Below are 18764 nucleotides of genomic sequence, written 5' to 3'. Positions count from 1 at the left end.
CCCCACTGTTGTTGTCCACCCCACTGTTGTTGTCCACCCCACTGTTGTCCACCCCACTGTTGTTGTCCACCCCACTGTTGTCCACCCCACTGTTGTTGTCCACCCCACTGTTGTTGTCCACCCCACTGTTGTCCACCCCACTGTTGTTGTCCACCCCACTGTTGTCCACCCCACTGTTGTCCACCTCACTGTTGTTGTCCACCCCACTGTTGTCCACCCCACTGTTGTTGTCCACCCCACTGTTGTCCACCCCACTGTTTTTGTCCACCTCACTGTTGTTGTCAACCCCACTGTTGTTGTCCACTCCACTGTTGTTGTCCACCCCACTGTTGTCCACCCCACTGTTGTCCACCCCACTGTTGTTGTCCACCTCACTGTTGTTGTCCACCCCACTGTTGTCCACCCCACTGTTGTTGTCCACCTCACTGTTGTTGTCCACCCCACTGTTGTCCACCCCACTGTTGTTGTCCACCCCACTGTTGTCCACCCCACTGTTGTTGTCCACCTCACTGTTGTTGTCCACCCCACTGTTGTCCACCCCACTGTTGTTGTCCACCTCACTGTTGTTGTCCACCTCACTGTTGTTGTCCACCCCACTGTTGTTGTCCACCCCACTGTTGTCCATCCCACTGTTGTTGTCCACCCCACTGTCATTGTCCACCCCACTGTTGTTGTCCACCCCACTGCCTTTCAATGCTCCCACGCCTGACACACAGCAACCCCTATTGGAGAGAGTCCATCGACATCCTCCGCATGAACACCCCTTTTTATTGACACTCCACCGTTACTGTTACTTCCCTCTGCCTCTGAGCCCCGCCAGCCTCCTGCCTCAGCCGAGCACTCTGCCTTCCTCTGCTCCATCTCTAGACACACGCAGCCAGTCAGGTCGCTGTCGGTGTGGATGCGGTTTCTCACCCCCCGGATGGTGAGAGGGTTGGCACTGAGGGCTGTGTCCCTGGTGGTTCTGGCCTTGCACCCCTGATGATCCTTGCTCACCGCCTGCTCCTGGGGGACCACGCTGCAACAGGATCCAGGACGACAGGCAGCCTGGAAGCCCTTCTTAAAGTTTTCATTGAAGTAGCCATAGATGATGGGGTTGATGCTGGAGTTGGAGAAGGCCAGCCAGTGGGAGAAGGGGAAGATGTAGCCTGTCAGAAGGTCCAGCTGGTCCCCTTCAGGTCTGGCGTAGTCTGTGAGGAGCATCAGGGTCCAGAGTGGCAGCCAGGACAGCATGAAGAGGAGAGCCACCACGATTAGCATTTTAACTACCTTGACCTTCCTCTGGGAGATAGGGGACTTAATATCTGGGTGCCCACTGTTGGATAGAACAGCTGTAGCAGAAAGCTTGGCTCCGATGCAGCCATACATGATCATGATAAGAGCTAAGGGCATCAGGTAGATGTGCGTAAACAGGACCATGGTGTAAACTTTCCTCATCTCAGGGTCAGGCCAGGTCTCATAGCAGTAGTAGAGAGGGTAGATTTTGTTGTCACTGGATACCATGAAGTGACCCTTCTCTTGATCCACCGTCAGCATCACAGCCGACGGAAGCATGATCACCAGTGCAAGAGCCCACACCAGCCCTATAGTTGCCTTAGCAACAAGAAGGGTTAGCTTGGGCTTAAAGGGGTAAACAATACAGCGGAATCTAATGGGAGAGAGAGAGAGAGGAGAGATAGGTGAGAAGTGATGAAGCGATTCATTTCACTAAGGATTCTTGCCGCATACAGATGTAGGATCTTCATTTGATCACTATTTTGTTGCTGAGCAGGAAATGCAAACTTGTAGTGTATTCAAGGGTTAAATGGCTTCTAAAGTTTGTAATTACTGCTTTAAAATTTCAGACTTGATTTTCCCTAATGAAAAATGTATCAACAAAAAAATGTTGATTCATTATAATTCATATTTCCTGTTGCTGCAGGATTATTTTTCTGTTGTAGCAAACCGGCTCAAATTAAGATCCTAAATCTGTAGATTAAACAATTTACTGTAAAACACGAAGTGTTTAACATGCATACATGAAAGTGTTTATTTCCCCTTCCAATTCACATGTGCAGATACTAACAAGTACCCTGCATGCCTAAAGGAGACAATGGGGGAGGGAAGAGGTGGGGGACTTACCTGTCCACGGCGATGGCAACCAAGGTGAAGACAGATGCAGCCACTGATATCCCCTGTACCAGGCCACTTAACTTACACACTGCATTGCTAAAGGGCCAGCCTGCCAAACAACAATAGCAACAATAACACTTTATTGGTGAGCTGCCAGACATGTCAATGAGAGTCAATAGCCATACTGTGAACAGGTGTTTTTGTCATTTTTGGTACACATGAGTTAGTTTGGTACACGTGGGTTAGTTTGGTACACATGATTTGGTCACAAATAATAAACAACTTCAGGAGTACTGTACATTTAAAACCTGCATGAAAGATGCCAAAATACCTTTTTGCACAAGAGTGGATCAAGTATTTATATCTACCCAGCGTGAATATGTAGCCAACAAAAGCTGTGTTTTGAAAAAGTAATTACTGTAAGTTAAGACTTCCCGTCTGAGTGATTTTATGGCAATGATTATTTCACACTTTTGTACATTTGGGGTTTTCTAAAAGCACTTTTACTGCCTGGACTCAACTAATGTCTGTATTGAAGAGATGAAGAGATCGTGAAGAACTGTCTAAAAATGTAAAGCTATTCATCAGGCTGTCAAATGAAAGACAGCTGAAATCATCATGTTCAGACCTACTATTTTTCTCTCAGTTCTGAACTATTCAAACATGAATCTGCAATATCCAATTTACATTTACATTTTTGTCATTTAGCAGATGCTCTTATCCAGAGCGACTTACAGTTAGTGCATTCATCTTAAGATAACTAGGTGGGACAACCATATAGCACAGTCATGGTAAGTACATTTTCCTCAATAAAGTAGCTATCAGCAAAGTCAGAAAAGTAAGTTTGAAAAGAGTCATGTGCGAGTGTTTTTTTTTTCAAGACAATGTTAAAAAGGCTTGCTATTAATAATAGTACAAATTAAAATAATACCATTTAATAACAGACTGGCAATTCAGCTTGTGAGATGTGTGAAGATGTATTACTGTGATAATTAATTGAACTTATCTAAACCATTGCAAAGCTGGCTAGGCTGGGGCATGTGCAACTTCAGACATATATAAGACCCCTGCTGAAACAGAGTCATACAATACATGTGAATGACTACTGGGGATAGCTAGAATTATGTTTATTTCAAGGCACAAGATGAGTTTATGCTAATAATTGTTTGTAATCAATAGCTAAAGGAAACTGGCAAATCAGTTATAGAAATAACTGTCTTTTTCTAAAGGTTGCATCATTCTTTTCATCAAAGCTAACAGCAATGAATACAGAGTATGGTGTTTTATTAATTTACAGAATCATTATAGCAGTAGGGTAAAACCAACTCAGTGGCTTTGTGGTAAGAGTTTCCTCCCTGAGATTGGAAGGTCATACCAAAAAGACTGAAAAATGGTAGGACTCTATGCCTCTCTGCTTGACACTCAGCATTAATGAGATGGATTGGAGGTAAGGCCCTGCGATAGACTAGCCTCCTGTCCAGTGGGTGTACTTGTCTCTGTAGTGTGAGGCAGCTTGATGTACAAGAGATTTGCTATGCTTCTATAAGGTATTACTGTACCTGTGATGAGGTTGTCCACCAGCGTGGTGGGGATGCAGAAGATGCCCACCAGCAGGTCACTGATAGCCAGGTTGAGGATGAAGAGGTTGGTAACTGTCCGCATGTGACGGTTCTTAACCACAATGAGGCACACCAGGCAATTACCCACCATGCATGGCATGAAGATGAACAGGTAGGCTAGGGTAAAGCTGGCTGCTATAGCCAAAGAATGTTGGTAGTAAGGGGAGAGCTTGATGCTAGAGACGGTGCAGCTGGAGTTGGTGTTGGTGCAGTCGGTCAGGTTGGTGAGGTTTGTTGAGAGAATAAGGTCAGAGGTCATGTAATGAGTAGTGGTCAATTGAAGTTCCAATGTGTCCTCCATCTTGAACTCCTCTTATTAGACCAGGAGAACAGTCAGGCTAAAAATACCCCAAAAAACAATAACATATTTATTACACGGGAGTAAATCATTACAAATATTTGGCATCTTTAAAAAAAAAAGCTAAATCACATTAAGTCTTTCATCACTTTGGTGAATTATATTTTTTGTTGACTTGTTTTATCGACTTCTGGTAGGTAGATATATATGGTTGTCCAGGTGATCAATTGAGAATGCAGTGTATGGTTTAGGCCAATCCACTGTAGGACCTCAGAATCCTGTGTACAGTATGTTTCAGTAATCCACCAAAAAAGGTATGTTTGTTAGCTGTCTCCATGAAGCGACAATGATATGCATAAGAAGCATTACAATTAATTATGGGTAGTGAGGTGACAATGTTGTTGTAAGTATAGCAAGATGGTGAATGTCGATTAATGAATATCAGAACTTCTCTATGACAACCACTCAGCTTGGAGCGCTCAACAACCATTCTATTTGCCTGAATATATTCTGTTTTTCAAATGGGATGAGAGATGTTTGTGACAGTCATTGGCATTATGATAATATCCCAATGCCAATGATTGTCATAAGTAATACCAATGACTGTCACAAACATCTTTCATCCTCTTTGAAAGCAGACTGTCAACAAAGATGTTTTACATTCAACAACTCCAGTTAGTTCTGATATCTCTTATTTATTCAGCTTTGATAATGCTCTTTATACTATCATGTTTATGATATGCTTATAATGTGTATAAAGATTTCTAAACATACACAGCCAATGTTAAACCTTATTAAATACGGCAGTTTTGTACTTTTTTTGTACACCCTATACTATCATGCAAAAGCATTTAATTTAAATCAAACAATAAATAATAAAATTAATTCATTATTTCTCACGTTATAATTTAAAAAATGCATAAAAGATATACAATATCATTATTTGGGGTTATTTATTAACACATTATCGAAACAAGTATTCACAGATGTTCTGATAGGAATGAATCTCAAGTCAATTTCAATTGAACTTTTAAATGGAATGGGATTTTTTAAAAACATCCTAATTAATTTTATTCGGATATACATTTGACATTCCAATAACGAGAATCTTACAGAGTTCTTTCATACTCTTTATTATTTCATTAACCTTACATTTCCCGAAATAAAGTGAAGGCGATCTCTCTATCTTATCAATGTCATTCAGTTGAGAAAGAAATCCCTATAAAGACTAATTGTAATACGTAGATTTGTAGAAGAAAGCCCATACCTTACGTGCCTTTTTAAAGACCTCCACGTGTTCGGTGAAATAAGAAGAAAGACAACAAAATCTCAGATAGTCCCCACACTAAATTATGAAATAGATACAGAGAGAGCGACTGAACTTTTCCCAATGCACTAAAAGACCTTCAAATACTATTTAGCTTGTTTCATTCTCACATCGGATCCATACCGGTCTACGCATCCGGCGAATGAGGAGGCGTGCGCCGTGCGCATGAACTGCTTTTATAGCTACAATGGCAGTCGCGCGTGCTCCACATGGAGACATTCTAGAGACCTCGTACTCATGTGTTTTCGAAAATCTGTGATCTAGATTATTACTTTACTTGACAATACCAATAAATCCCAACAATGAAATCAGCCTACCATGTCAGAATACTGTAGGCCTATAAAGATTGCTTCAAAGAAGGAATTAATTGTGTTAGTTAGGCATACAGGGTTTACTCCACTGTCAGCATCAATAGGGGTCACAAGTCAACACTGATACTATATATATTTTTTTAACCTTAGCTGTGACCCTAGCCATGACCCATGACAAGTGATAGTCTGCTGCTACTTGTGGTTGCACTTTTAAGAGCTAGTCTTAGCCTAAAACCCTTTCTACATCCAACTAAGATCCCCCTTTCCCCATGAAACCCAAGGCAATTGATTACCATGAGATCATATATACAGAAAGTATTCAGCCCCTTGACTTTTTCCATATTTTGTTAGGTTACAGCCTTATTCTAAAATTGATTTCTGATCAATATACATACAATACCCCATAACGACAAAGGTTCGCCCCAGTTTGAGGTCCTGAGCACTCTGGAGCAGGTTTTCATCAAGACTCTCTGTACTTTGCTCAGTTCATCTTTCCCTCGATCCTGACTAGTCTCGCAGTCCCTGTTGCTGAAAAACATCCCCACAGCATGATGATGCCACCACCATGCTTCACCATAGGGATGGTGCCAGGTTTCCTCCAGACGTGACGCTTGGCAATCAGGCCAAAGAGTTCAATCTTGATTCATCAGACCAGAGAATATTGTTTCTCATAGTCTGAGAGTCTTTAGGTGCCTCATGGCAAACTCCAAGTAGCCTGTCGTGTGCCTTTTACTGAGGAGTGGCTTCCGTCTGGCCACTCTACCATAAAGGCCTGATTGGTGGAGTGCTGCAGAGATGGTTGTCCTCCTGTCTCGGCGCTCTACAGACAATTTTTACTCTGACATGCACTGTCAACTGTGGGACCTTATATAGACAAATGTGTGCCTTTCCAAATCATGTCCAATCAATTGAATTTACCACAGGTGGACTCCAATCAAGTTGTAGAGACATCTCATGGATGATCAATGGAAACAGGATGCACCTGAACTCAATTCCGAGTCTCATAGCGCAGGGTCTGAATACTTATGGGGTATTGTGTGTAGATGGCTGAGGATTATTATTTTTTAATCCATTTTAGAATAAGGCTGTAAAGTAACAAAATGTAGAAAAAGTCAAGGGATCTGACTACTTTCCGATGGCACTGTATATACACTGCATGAAAAGTATGTGGACAGCTGCTCGTCGAACATCTTATTCCAAATCATAGGCATTAATATGGAGATGGTTCTCCCTTTGCTGCTATAACAGCCTCCATCCACTCTTATGTGAATGATTTCCGCTAGATGTTGGAACATTACTGCAGAGACTTGCTTCCATTCAGCAACAGTAGCATTAGTGAGGTCAGGCACTAATGTTGGGTGATTAGGCCTGGCAACATTCCAATTCATTCCAAAGGTGTTCGATGGGGTTGAGGTCAGGGCCATGTGCAGGACAGTCAAGTTCTTCCACACTGATCTCAACAAACCATTTCAAATCAAATCAAATCAAATTTTATTTGTCACATACACATGGTTAGCAGATGTTAGTGCGAGTGTAGCGAAATGCTTGTGCTTCTAGTTCCGACAATGCAGTAATAACAAGTAATCTAACTAACAATTCCAAAACTACTGTCTTGTACACAGTGTAAGGGGATAAAGAATATGTACATAAGGATATATGAATGAGTGATGGTACAGAGCAGCATAGGCAAGATACAGTAGATGGTATCGAGTACAGTATGTACAAATGAGATGAGTATGTAAACAAAGTGGCATAGTATAGTATAAAGTGGCTAGTGATACATGTATTACATAAGGATACCGTCGATGATATAGAGTACAGTATATACGTATGCATATGAGATGAATAATGTAGGGTAAGTAACATTTATATAAGGTAGCATTGTTTAAAGTGGCTAGTGATATATTTACGTCATTTCCCATCAATTCCCATTATTAAAGTGGCTGGAGTTGAGTCAGTGTCAGTGTTAGTGGTGGCTGTTTAACAGTCTGATGGCCTTGAGATAGAAGCTGTTTTTCAGTCTCTCGGTCCCAGCTTTGATGCACCTGTACTGACCTCGCCTTCTGGATGATAGCGGGGTGAACAGGCAGTGGCTCGGGTGGTTGATGTCCTTGATGATCTTTATGGCCTTCCTGTGACATCGGGTGGTGTAGGTGTCCTGGAGGGCAGGTAGTTTGCCCCCGGTGATGCGTTGTGCAGACCTCACTACCCTCTGGAGAGCCTTACGGTTGAGGGCGGTGCAGTTGCCATACCAGGCGGTGATACAGCCCGCCAGGATGCTCTCGATTGTGCATCTGTAGAAGTTTGTGAGTGCTTTTCTATATGGACCTCGCTTTGTACTGAAACAAGAAAGGGCCTTCCCCAATGTCACGCCCTGACCTTAGTTATCTTTGTTTTCTTTATTATTTTGGTTAGGTCAGGGTGTGACGAGGGTGATGTATGTGTTTTTGTCCTGTCTAGGGTTTTTGTATGTTTATGGGTTTTTCCAGTATAGGTGTTTTTATGTCTATGTTTGCCTAGATTGGTTCTCAATCAGAGGCAGCTGTTTTTCGTTGTCTCTGATTGGGGACCATATTTAGGTAGCCATATGCCTTGGATAGTTTGTGGGTTATTGTCTATGTATGGTTGCCTGTGTCAGCACTCGTTGTGCATAGCGTCACGATAGTTTTGTTGTTTTGTATAGTTTGTCAAGTGTTGTTTGTTTATTTAAAAAATTATGTATTCTAATCACGCTGCGCCTTGGTCTCCTCACTATGACGACCGTGACACCCAAACTGTTGACACAATGTTGGATGCACAGAATTGTCTAGAATGTTATTGTATGCCTTAGCATTAAGATTTCCCTTTACTGGAACTAAGGGGCCAAGCCCAAACCATGAAAAACAGCCCCAGAGTGTAGTGAGTGTTGCAACCGAGGATGCTCAGAGGTCCCGTTCTGTGAGCTTGTGTAGCCTACCACTTCACCATCGTTGCTCCTAGACGTTTCCACTTCACAATAGCAGCACTTACAGTTAACCGGGGCAGCTCTAGCAGGGCAAAAAAACTGACTTGTTGGAAAAGTGGCATCCTATGACAATGCTACGTTTAAAGTCATTGAGCTTTTCAGTAAAGCCATCCTACTGCCAATGTTTGTCTATGGAGATTGCATGGCAGTGTGTTCAATTGTATACACCTGCTAGCAACAGGTGTGGCTGAAATAGTGTGTCTACATACTTTGTACATATAAAAATATATATTTTATTGTCACATACACCAGATCTGTGCAGTGAAATGTGCTGTTTTATAGGGTCAGCCATGATAGTACTGCACCCCTGGCGCAAATTTGGGTTAAGTGCCTTACTCAAAGGCACATAGACAGATTCTTCACCTTATCTCAGTTATTAAAATCAGCAACCCTTCGGTTACTGGCCCAGCACTCTAACTGCTAAGCTACTTGCCGCCCTATCATCAACTCATAGCCTATATCAATGTCTATTGCACAAACAGCTTCAGTGTAGGCGTCACGCATAAAGGCACAGTAACATGCTGACGAGACCGGACACATCGCAAAATAAATGTAAACATCCATGTTATTCAATTATTGCACCACACTGCTCGCTCACGCCAACTAGCGTCTGCGTTGCCAAGGGCTAAAATATAACTCCTTTCTATTTCTGAAGCAGATCGCGCTGAAAGTCCTGCCTCTCCCATCTCCTCATTGGTTTATAGAAGCAGGTACCCACGTGCCATCTCCTCATTGGTTATACCCACGTGGTAGATTGAAAGACGAACTGTTTTGACGGATGTCGTGGTAATACTATGAACGTTTAGATGCCAATCACCATATGAATTCAAAGATGAAAAAGCCTGGAAGGAGGAGAGATGACTAGAAACGATTCGATTGGCCGTTTTATGTGTGGATTGATTGGCGGAGTAGAGGAGCTTGTGCATTTCACGTAAATTAACAACTCAATGTTTATATCCCGGGACAAATTAGCTAGCAACAGCAAGCTAGCTAAATAGGATAAATTACCTAGCAAGTGCAAGCTAACTAGCTACATTTCCATGTTTAATGCTTTTCGACGTGTCCCCAAATTAATGTCATTGGTTCAGAGTTTGTTTTGATATTTTAACCTGCCTGTGGTGATCGCGTTTGGTGTAGGGGGACAAAATAAATGCATGATAGCGCACGATGGCGCATGCGCGCAGCTGGTTTTAAGAACGTACTGTCATACATAGTATGACTGGGTGATGAAAGTTGTTCAAATACATGTAGCCATTAGTTTCCAAATGAGAAAAACAGTTGTGTGGGCTATTCTTCAAGGGGAATTCAGACCTGAGTAATGCACACAACTGAATTCCCTTTTTATGCACCTTTTTCTCTACCCTTATTCTGACCTTCAATTTAAGCATGTGGTAAAGTATATGCCAGCCAGCTATTCGTTTGGGGTGGAGATCATTACAGTTTTTCTCAGTCACTTTGGTGCATTTTTCACATCATCCCTAACATGTGCAAAATAATAAGTGCATTTCTCAGAACAATTTGTACAAACTGCAATATACAATAGATATGTTTCTAAAGCTAGTCAGTCACTAAAAATCCTTAGTACATCTCTCAAAAGTAAATATTCATGCCAATGATCATGTCAGTGTCATCAGAATGATAAGTCATTGAGTCATTGTTCACGAACAAGGTCATCAAAATGTTTAGGCATGTTGTCAATGTAACTGTGTACTTTGACAGTATTACCTGATGTAAACTTAGGCTACAGTTTGGATGACAGTTACTGTATTGAAAATGCACAAGGCTGCACTTCTATGGCATATATCAATTTCAACAGTACTATTTACATATTACTGTATGTGGGTTATTGATTGAAAGAGACTGGACAACCCAAGGGACACAAAGGGGAAAAAAACGAAATTAGAAAGAAACACAGGAAACCACCCCTAAGGCACAACTTTGCCCGCAGCACTGTTGTGCTGTCTCTACACATCCAGACATTCCTGTCTGTCAGCCCACATATTCTCATCCACATCACACCAGATATTTTCCCTTTCAATGCAACTTGGAAAGAATCTTTTGGAATGCCTTATCCATCCTCTGCAGGCGTCTACTGTGATGTCCTCACATGCTGCATCCATTGCAGCCAGCAGGGTCATCTGTGTGTGTGGCTGACGATCGTACACCTTCCACCTCCATGCTGAAAATAACTCCTCAATTGGGTTAAGGAATGGTGAATAAGGTGGGAGGAATTCTATGAGCGTCCTCGGGTGGGTCACAAACCAATACCTTATGATGTTTGATCGATGGAAACTCACATTATCACAAATGACCACATACTTTGGCAAATCCTCTCTAAACAGACCCCTCTCATCATCAGGGATGAGAGCCCCATAGAGAGTCTCTAAAAAGTTGAGTAGATGCTGGGTGTTGTATCGCCCTATAAGGGGGATATGGATTAGGACACCATGCTCCGAAATAGCAGCACACATGGTGATATTTCCTCCCCGTTGGCCTGGCAAATCCACAGTAGCTCTGTGACCGATGATATTCCGACCCCGCCTTCTGCATTTGGTCAGGTTGAAGCCAGCCTCATCCACGTATACAAAGTTGTGAGAGGGTTCACTTGATTCCAACTCCATTATACGCTATATCCCAGAACACACAGTTGGATTTGTTTTGGTAAGGAAGAGTGACATAAAATGTACATATATTGCATGTTCCTTCCACAGCAATGGAAATGTGTGCAGTTTATGCTTACTGTACTATGTATCACTATAAAATGTTGCTGTAAAGTAGTTGCATAGATATATGTTTTACCTGTACATACTGGTACCGTAGCGCCTTAATTCTGTCCTCATTCCTTTGGAATGGTACACGGTACAGCTGTTTCATACTCATCTGGTTTCTATGCAGCACCCTGTCGGTGGTTGAGATGCTAACCGTATGGATGTTTTCAAAGACATCGTTGTCTTCTATAATGGTCCTTTGTATTTCCCTGAGTCTCGTGGCATTGTTTACTCGGACCATGGTGCAAATAGCCTCCTCCTGTTGAGGTGTGAAAAGGCGTCCTCTGCCACCGGTTTGAGGTAATCTTGCACTCCTATGTGGGAAAAAATGCAGTGATGCATCGCACACTTTCACATAGATTTTATAAAAACTATGCGAACACACATTTTACTGTAAAACATACAGGTGGGTGCATGTAAGGTGCAGTATGTATCTGTATAGAGTATATTTCTGTATGCTGTGAAATACAAGTGGACTACTGTAATATGAAGCATTGTAGGAAGTATACAGTATACTGCTTATATACAGTAACAGTGCACTGGACATTGATGGACAGACCTGTTCTCTCTTCGAAACGTTTGAACTATTGAGGACACGGTTGATCTCCCAATATTCGGCTGGACCCTTCGACCCGCCTCAGCCATTGTAAGGCCATGATTGACAACATGGTCTACAATAGTGGCCCTTATGTCATCAGATATGCGCCTATGTCATCTTCTGCCTCTTCCTCTGTTTTGCCTTCCACCACGCATCCTTGCTCCTCTTCTTCCTCCTCTTGGCTGTTGACCCTGTTCGTTTCCTGGTCCATCCATTATTGGAAAATTGCAACTCTGTGTTGTGGTATGTCTATACTGTATATGCTTGCCAATTGATTCTTCATGAGATGCAACTTTGAGCAATTTAGACAACTGGTTGATTGTTGGTTGAACTAACACTTTACATTCCTTCATGAGTGAGGGTCAATTTCACCTGCACGATTCATCAATTCACGTTTTTGTACAAAAGGTCTAATAGAAATGTGTAAAACTATGCTTGACAGTTTATGACAAATAGTTCAACAATTTTGCATGTAATGGCTTATGCAAGGATCTAATGCCTAGATGTTTTGAGGGGTAAGACTATTCAACAGAGAACCATCTACTATATTTTGATCAACATGACATGAGCAATTGATAATGTGGAAAAAAGCTGACACTTGTACATTATCAATTGCAATTTGTTCAAAGGAATAAGAAATTGCTTTAATGGTGTGCACAAGTGACTAGATGATTTGGAATTTGTACAAGTAGTATCAAGAATTGCACTTTTGATCTAAGAAATGCACCAAAGCGACTGAGGAAAAACTGTAAGATTGAGGTGTGGCAGAGATGTGTCTACAGATAAACTGTATTTTGACCTTGACTTAATTCCCTCATAATTCCATAACATTTAAGCCCAGGAAACCATGAATAAGGTCGCGCAAAGTGGAAAAGCTCAACTTTATTTTTTCCAAATAAAAATAACACCAATCTCCATGCACTGTAATTGATAATTTGATAAAAGCATGTCAAAATGACAGGTATTTCGGCCTCTTTCCCACAGTGAAGTATAAATAGCTGTGTCTTTATTGTAGGACTATGGTTTCATAATTTGTCATTTGACATTTGGAGACACAAGCCTATGCTGTAGCCTATGGAATTGGATTGCTGAAATAGGCTGGGTTTAGCCATTATTATGACTTTGCGGCAGTGATGACCAATAATTTGAGACATGTAGCCTATTTGAATCATTATGGAAGTTAGACCATACATGCTGCAGCAGATTAAACTTTGAGCCTGGAGCACTGTTCATGACAACTGGACAATTGTCATCACAGTTCCGTGATTAATGAGGATTAGGGTAGATATATATATATAGGACTATTATTCAACCCCTATTGTACACATTTCTCACCTTCCAATATTTCATGGCTTGAACAATTGAATATGGCAACTTTCAGGATGAATCAAAACGCAGTGTTTTTTGATTCCTTCAATACATTTTGTGCTTAGAGGATCTCCCACCCTGTTCATGTATGATTCATACATACTTTCTTAAGACTAAGTAATCTACAAGATCAGATAATTTTTTTAATCTACCAATTGGTCCTGAAATTGAGTCAAATATGCGCGTATTTAGATGGCTTTCTTTCCTTGATGCCTATTCTGAACCTGTCTCTCGATATATATTCTAGTGAGTCTGTCGAGAAAATTCTAATTAAAGGTACACCATATTTAAAGATTTAGCTTTAGATGAGTAAATATTATATTTATTGGCTGGTCCCCTCTTAGGACCTGCTAAGTCTGTGTGTGTGTGTGTGTGTGTGTGCCACCTTGTCAATGAGGTTGCTGTGCTTTGCTGCCTGATTGGTGATCTTCATCATGTCTGTTTCCGCCAACCAGATGGACCTGGAGAGAGGGAGAAGGCACCATGTCCTTGACAGGTTAGAAACTGAGATGATTCCCTGCACTTTTGACATTAACTCATTATATACACCTGACCTTACACATATTATCTTCCATCATATTTTTTAAAGAAATAGTTATTTTACTTTACTCTTAAGTTTTATTGGTCCTAAGGGTTTAGAAGAGAGGGGTAGAGGAGGAGGGAGAACCATTTGAAGACAGGATGAGGTTGAATGAATGAATACTCACCCTGGCCAGTGAGCAGAGGTAAGCAGAGTAGTTCAACTCCAGGAAGGCAATGTGAGGGAGAGGTCCTAGACAAACTTTCAGCCATCAGGCTCTCCTCCATTAGGGACATGTTGGCAGTGACCTCATCAGGGAGGAACACAGACATGCTGAAATCATACTGCATCAGAACAATCTGCAGAGAGAGGGAAGAAACAAGAGGCAGGGCGAAAATGGAGAAGAGGAGAGATCAGATGAATTGGAAAGAATGTTTATGAAAAATATTACGTTTTTTTTAAAAACTTTTTATACCAGGTAGTGGGAACAAAATAACTGTGTACTTACTGTGGAGCTCAGGTCTGAGTTGATGCCCAATTTCACTGGGTAATGGTCCTGGTTCATCATGGCAATGCAGGTGTGTCTCCCCATCTAGCTGAAAGTTCTCCATCCCTCCACCTTGACTGAACACGCTGCTGCTAGTGCTAGCCGCTACTAATGATGATGCAACAAAGGCAGTAATGAATGTGAGAGAAAAAATACATATTTTGCTGATTTGTTTGATATTTAACAATTATATATTTAACAATAGTAAGACATTTCTGTTCTACTAATGCTGTGTTTTTTTGGTCTCTACTCTAGCTCCCTGCAGCTAATCTGGGCGTATGGTCAAGAATAGGTTTTACTAGAGATAGTTTAGGAGAAGAAAAATCCTTAATTGTCGCAAAATCATCCTTGGATCTGGGAGACTAAACCGGGTGGGAGTTAACCACAATATTAACCCAAAGTTGCTTATGATGCCCCCGATCTGCATGGGTGGGGTGGAACCAGCCATGACTAAGCATTTTTAGTGTCCGCTATATAAGAACCAATATTTTCTGTAAAGGTTAGGCTCTCGGTCCAACACTCAAGAGTGTGGGGTCGACCAGTCTCATTATGGCATTAATTAATCAATATTAAATTAAGATAATTGTTTAAAGAAATGACAAAGTCTCTCTCACTTGATTAGAATATTCCACGTCATGCTACTGGTTGAAGTGCAAGCCAGGCTAATGCTAGTGGTTGTTGAAGTTCTAGCTAGGCCTGGAACTGTCTCTGGCCTCGTCGCCTTTATGACTTATGTCCTCTGCCTCGCTGACGATGGAAGTATTATCAGCGGCCCTGTCTCTTTACAAAATAAATGTGTTAACTGTGGTAATTTTCTGAAAAAATGTAATTTTCTTTCTTATTTGTTTTCTCTTCCCTGCTCTGAAAGTGCCTCATTGCTGCAGCATTACTTTCAATGAGAGGGTGGAATCGTCCATTGTTAATATTAATGACACTTGTTTCTGCTATTATGAGAAAAATGTAATTATATTGATATGAAACATATATGTCTGGAAATAAATTATTGATTTATTAAATAAAATATAATAAAAGTTTATGGGTTGCCTACACAGTTTTGCAGGTGCAGCAAAATGCTTATGTTTCTAGCTCTAACAGCGTAGCAATATCGAGCAGTACAATAACAAGAGAAAGAAGACTAACATTTTTCACAACATGGTCCAAACTTTGCATAAATACAGTATATCACAAAAGTGAGTACACCCCTCACATTTTTGTAAATATTTGAGTATATCTTTTCATGTGACAACACTGAAGAAATGACACTTTGCTACAATGTAAAGTAGTGAGTGTACAGCTTGTATAACAGTGTAAATTTGCTGACCCCTCAAAATAACTCAACACACAGCCATTAATGTCTAAACCACTGGCAACAAAAGTGAGTACACCCCTAAGTGAAAATGTTAGACTCTAGACTTGGTATAGAGACATTGACTGGAATCTAAATATGTATTTACATTTTTAAGTAATTTTTTTGTTAAAGTGGCTGCCTAAGGGCCAAATTGTGGGTGGCTCCATATCAATATATTTTCAGGGTACATACAGTTGAAGTCGGAAGCTTACATACACTTAAGTTAGAGTAATTAAAACTTGTTTTTAAACCACTCCACAAATACCTTGTTAACAAACTATAGTTTTGGCAAGTCGGTTAGGACATCTACTTTGTGCATGACACAAGTAATTTTTCCAACAATTGTTTACAAACAGATAATTAAACTTATAATTCACTGTATCACAATTCCAGTGGGTCAGAAGTTTACAAGTTTACATTACACACTAAGTTGACTGTGCCTTTACACAGCTTGAAAAATTCCAGAAAATGATGCCATGGCTTTAGAAGCTTCTGATAGGTTAATTGACATCACTTGAGTCAATTGGAGGTGTACCTGTGGATGTATTTCAAGGCCTACCTTCAAACTCAGTGCCTCTTTGCTTGACATCATGGGGAAATCAGCCAAGACCTCAGAAAAAAAATCGTAGACCACAAGTCTGGTTCATCCTTGGGAGCAATTTCCAAATGCCTGAAGCTACCACGTTCATCTGTACAAACAATAGTACGCAAGATTAAACACCATGGGACCACGCAGCCGTCATACCACTCAGGAAGGAGACGCATTCTGTCTTCTAGAGATGAATGTACTTTGGTGCAAAAAGTGTAAATCAATCCCAGAACAACAGCAAAGGACCTTGTGAAGATGCTGAAGGAAACGGGTACAAAAGTATCTATATCCACAATAAAACGAGGCCTATATCGACAATTTCAAAGACAGGGAATTTTTACTCTGATTAAATGTCAGGAATTGTGAAAAACAGAGTTTAAATGTATTTGGCTAAGGTGTATGTAAACTTCCAACTTCAACTGTACATCTACCTCTGTGCAAAATGTGGTGCTTTTATCACAAAGTAAACCATTGAGTCAACATTTATCGCTTAGCAGCACACCACTAACATATACGAGAGGTGATTTTTCATTCCTCCGTAGTAACACAAAAATCATCGTAAATTGTTTCTTGTCAGTAACTAGTGGCTTGACAAATTCCTACAATTTCAGAAGGTCAAAATGTACCCCTGTTGGGCTTTTAGGATTCAAATGAATTTGTTTGCAATCAACTTGAAAATTGGTATATACCGGTACATAGCTAAATAATGTATGGAAAATTGTATTTACCCTCTATTATTCCTATTTAGCACTTCAAAATGATCCATTATGAAAATGATTTATTGCTAACAAAATGTTGTCATGGTATGTCAAACTTGAATGACTCGGAAGTGAAAGATGCGTTCAACTCCAATGTAAGGCGCTGAACATAAGACATGGTTCATTATCTGTAATGAGCTTTGTGTTGAGTTTTGAAAATATAGCACTGACATCTGAAAAATGTGCCAAAGTGATTGAGAGAAACTGTAAGAAAAGACAAAGCAGAACCCGTGTGGTATGTGTGTGTGTCCATTGCGCTATCTGACATAAGGAAATGTAGTGGACTCATGACTGAATGGTTAATAAAGGAACCTCTGACAAGAGTCTGTCTGTGCTGTAGGGTAAGCTTGCCATGTGGTAACTTTTATTTTACCAGGCAAGTCAGTTAAGAACAAATTCTTATTTTCAATGACAGCCTAGGAACAGTGGGTTAACTGCCTGTTCAGGGGCAGAACGACAGATTTGTACCTTGTCAGCTCGGGGGTTCGACCTTGCAACCTACCGGTTACTAGTCCAACGCTCTAACCACTAGGCTACCCTGCCACTTATCATGCAAGCAAACAAATCTAAACAAAATGTTGCATAGATTTAGGGTCCTCAATAAGTCAAAAGTTTTATTGATGTTCAAAATTCACATAGAAATGATAAAAAATCAGTGTTTTGTACATCTGATTTCCTTTATCCCGTTTCATTATGACTAGGTCATGACATCTTTAGGTTGGCATGAGACTGCCCTCGTGTGGTCACATGTGCAACATTCAGCATGCCCAGTGTACTGTATTTTGAGGACAGGAAATAAAACATTATACTCTTCAGACTGCTTGTTAAAATGAAAGCAAGATCAAATCCGATCTCAAACTAAAGCAGTATCACAAGCATTAAAAGCATACATTCAAGGTGAACAACCAGTCCAGTGGAAAATATATAATTACAAAACATATTTGACTCTGCACTTATTCAATTATTCTATCCAAATACATCTCAAAGAACAGGTTAGAAACACAACCCAGGTGTATGAGCAGATGTTCAGCCTGTTGAAGTGAACTTCTTCTGTTTCCACCAGTTAGTCAGGCAAGTCCTGTCTCTGAACAGCTGCTTTCTGAATCCTTGCAGCTCCGCAGTGCTGCATGTTGTAGTCTTATCTTCATCCTAACCTCTCTCACCTGGGAATTCACAAAGACAATACTCCCCAAAAGATGAAATAAAGCTATGGTGAACACAGGGTTCATAGTCTATACCGTGTGGGTCTGCATGCACTACACCAGGGAAATATCTTACAGCCAGGGGTGGCTGTGTGTGTGTGTGTAAACATGTTTTGTGCAGCTAAAAGGCAGCATGTGTGACTCACATCTTTGTATTATTTTTCGGTGGTGGTGCCATTGATTGTGTCGATGTCTCTTCCCTCTGTATAGAGGGGGATCAATGTGAAAGCACACTGTCAAATGATTCATTTCAACGTAAGGACACTCAGGGTTAAAACAAAATCAACATTAGAGCAGAAAAAAGTGAGCGAAACAAGCATGATCACTAAATGCCTTCTTTCACCTGTCCTGTGTGTGTCGTCTAGTCTGGAGGGTAGCTGTGTGTGGTTGGGAAA

General features: G+C 40.9%; 1 protein-coding gene across 1 annotated transcript; it reads right to left on the bottom strand.

Annotated features, from left to right (window-relative positions):
* Nucleotides 1–679: 679 nt before the first annotated feature.
* LOC110536813 (neuropeptide FF receptor 1-like) lies at nucleotides 680–4032 on the bottom strand. Its single transcript, XM_021622491.3, has 3 exons — nucleotides 3672–4032; nucleotides 2122–2221; nucleotides 680–1648 (listed from the first exon to the last, which is right to left on the bottom strand). Exons 1-3 carry the CDS (start codon nucleotides 4030–4032, stop codon nucleotides 691–693), a joined length of 1419 nt encoding a protein of 472 aa, XP_021478166.2. The 3' UTR covers nucleotides 680–690.
* Nucleotides 4033–18764: the final 14732 nt, after the last annotated feature.

This window comes from Oncorhynchus mykiss, chromosome 12, assembly GCF_057628025.1.
Source record: "Oncorhynchus mykiss isolate SJ-2025 chromosome 12, ASM5762802v1, whole genome shotgun sequence".
Classification (NCBI taxonomy): domain Eukaryota; kingdom Metazoa; phylum Chordata; class Actinopteri; order Salmoniformes; family Salmonidae; genus Oncorhynchus; species Oncorhynchus mykiss.
Note: the sequence above shows the minus strand (reverse complement) of the source record. Positions and strands in the feature narration are given on the sequence as shown.

What these genes read in the sequence shown, in the direction of transcription:
- LOC110536813 (XM_021622491.3), bottom strand. Translation starts at nt 4,032, where the DNA reads ATGGAGGACACATTGGAACTTCAATTGACCACTACTCATTACATGACC. An exon ending in GGTGGACAACCTCATCACAG is followed by an intron (nt 2,222 to 3,671) that starts GTACAGTAATAC and finishes GTTGTTTGGCAG; the next exon opens with GCTGGCCCTTTAGCAATGCA. An exon ending in GTTGCCATCGCCGTGGACAG is followed by an intron (nt 1,649 to 2,121) that starts GTAAGTCCCCCA and finishes CTCTCCCATTAG; the next exon opens with ATTCCGCTGTATTGTTTACC.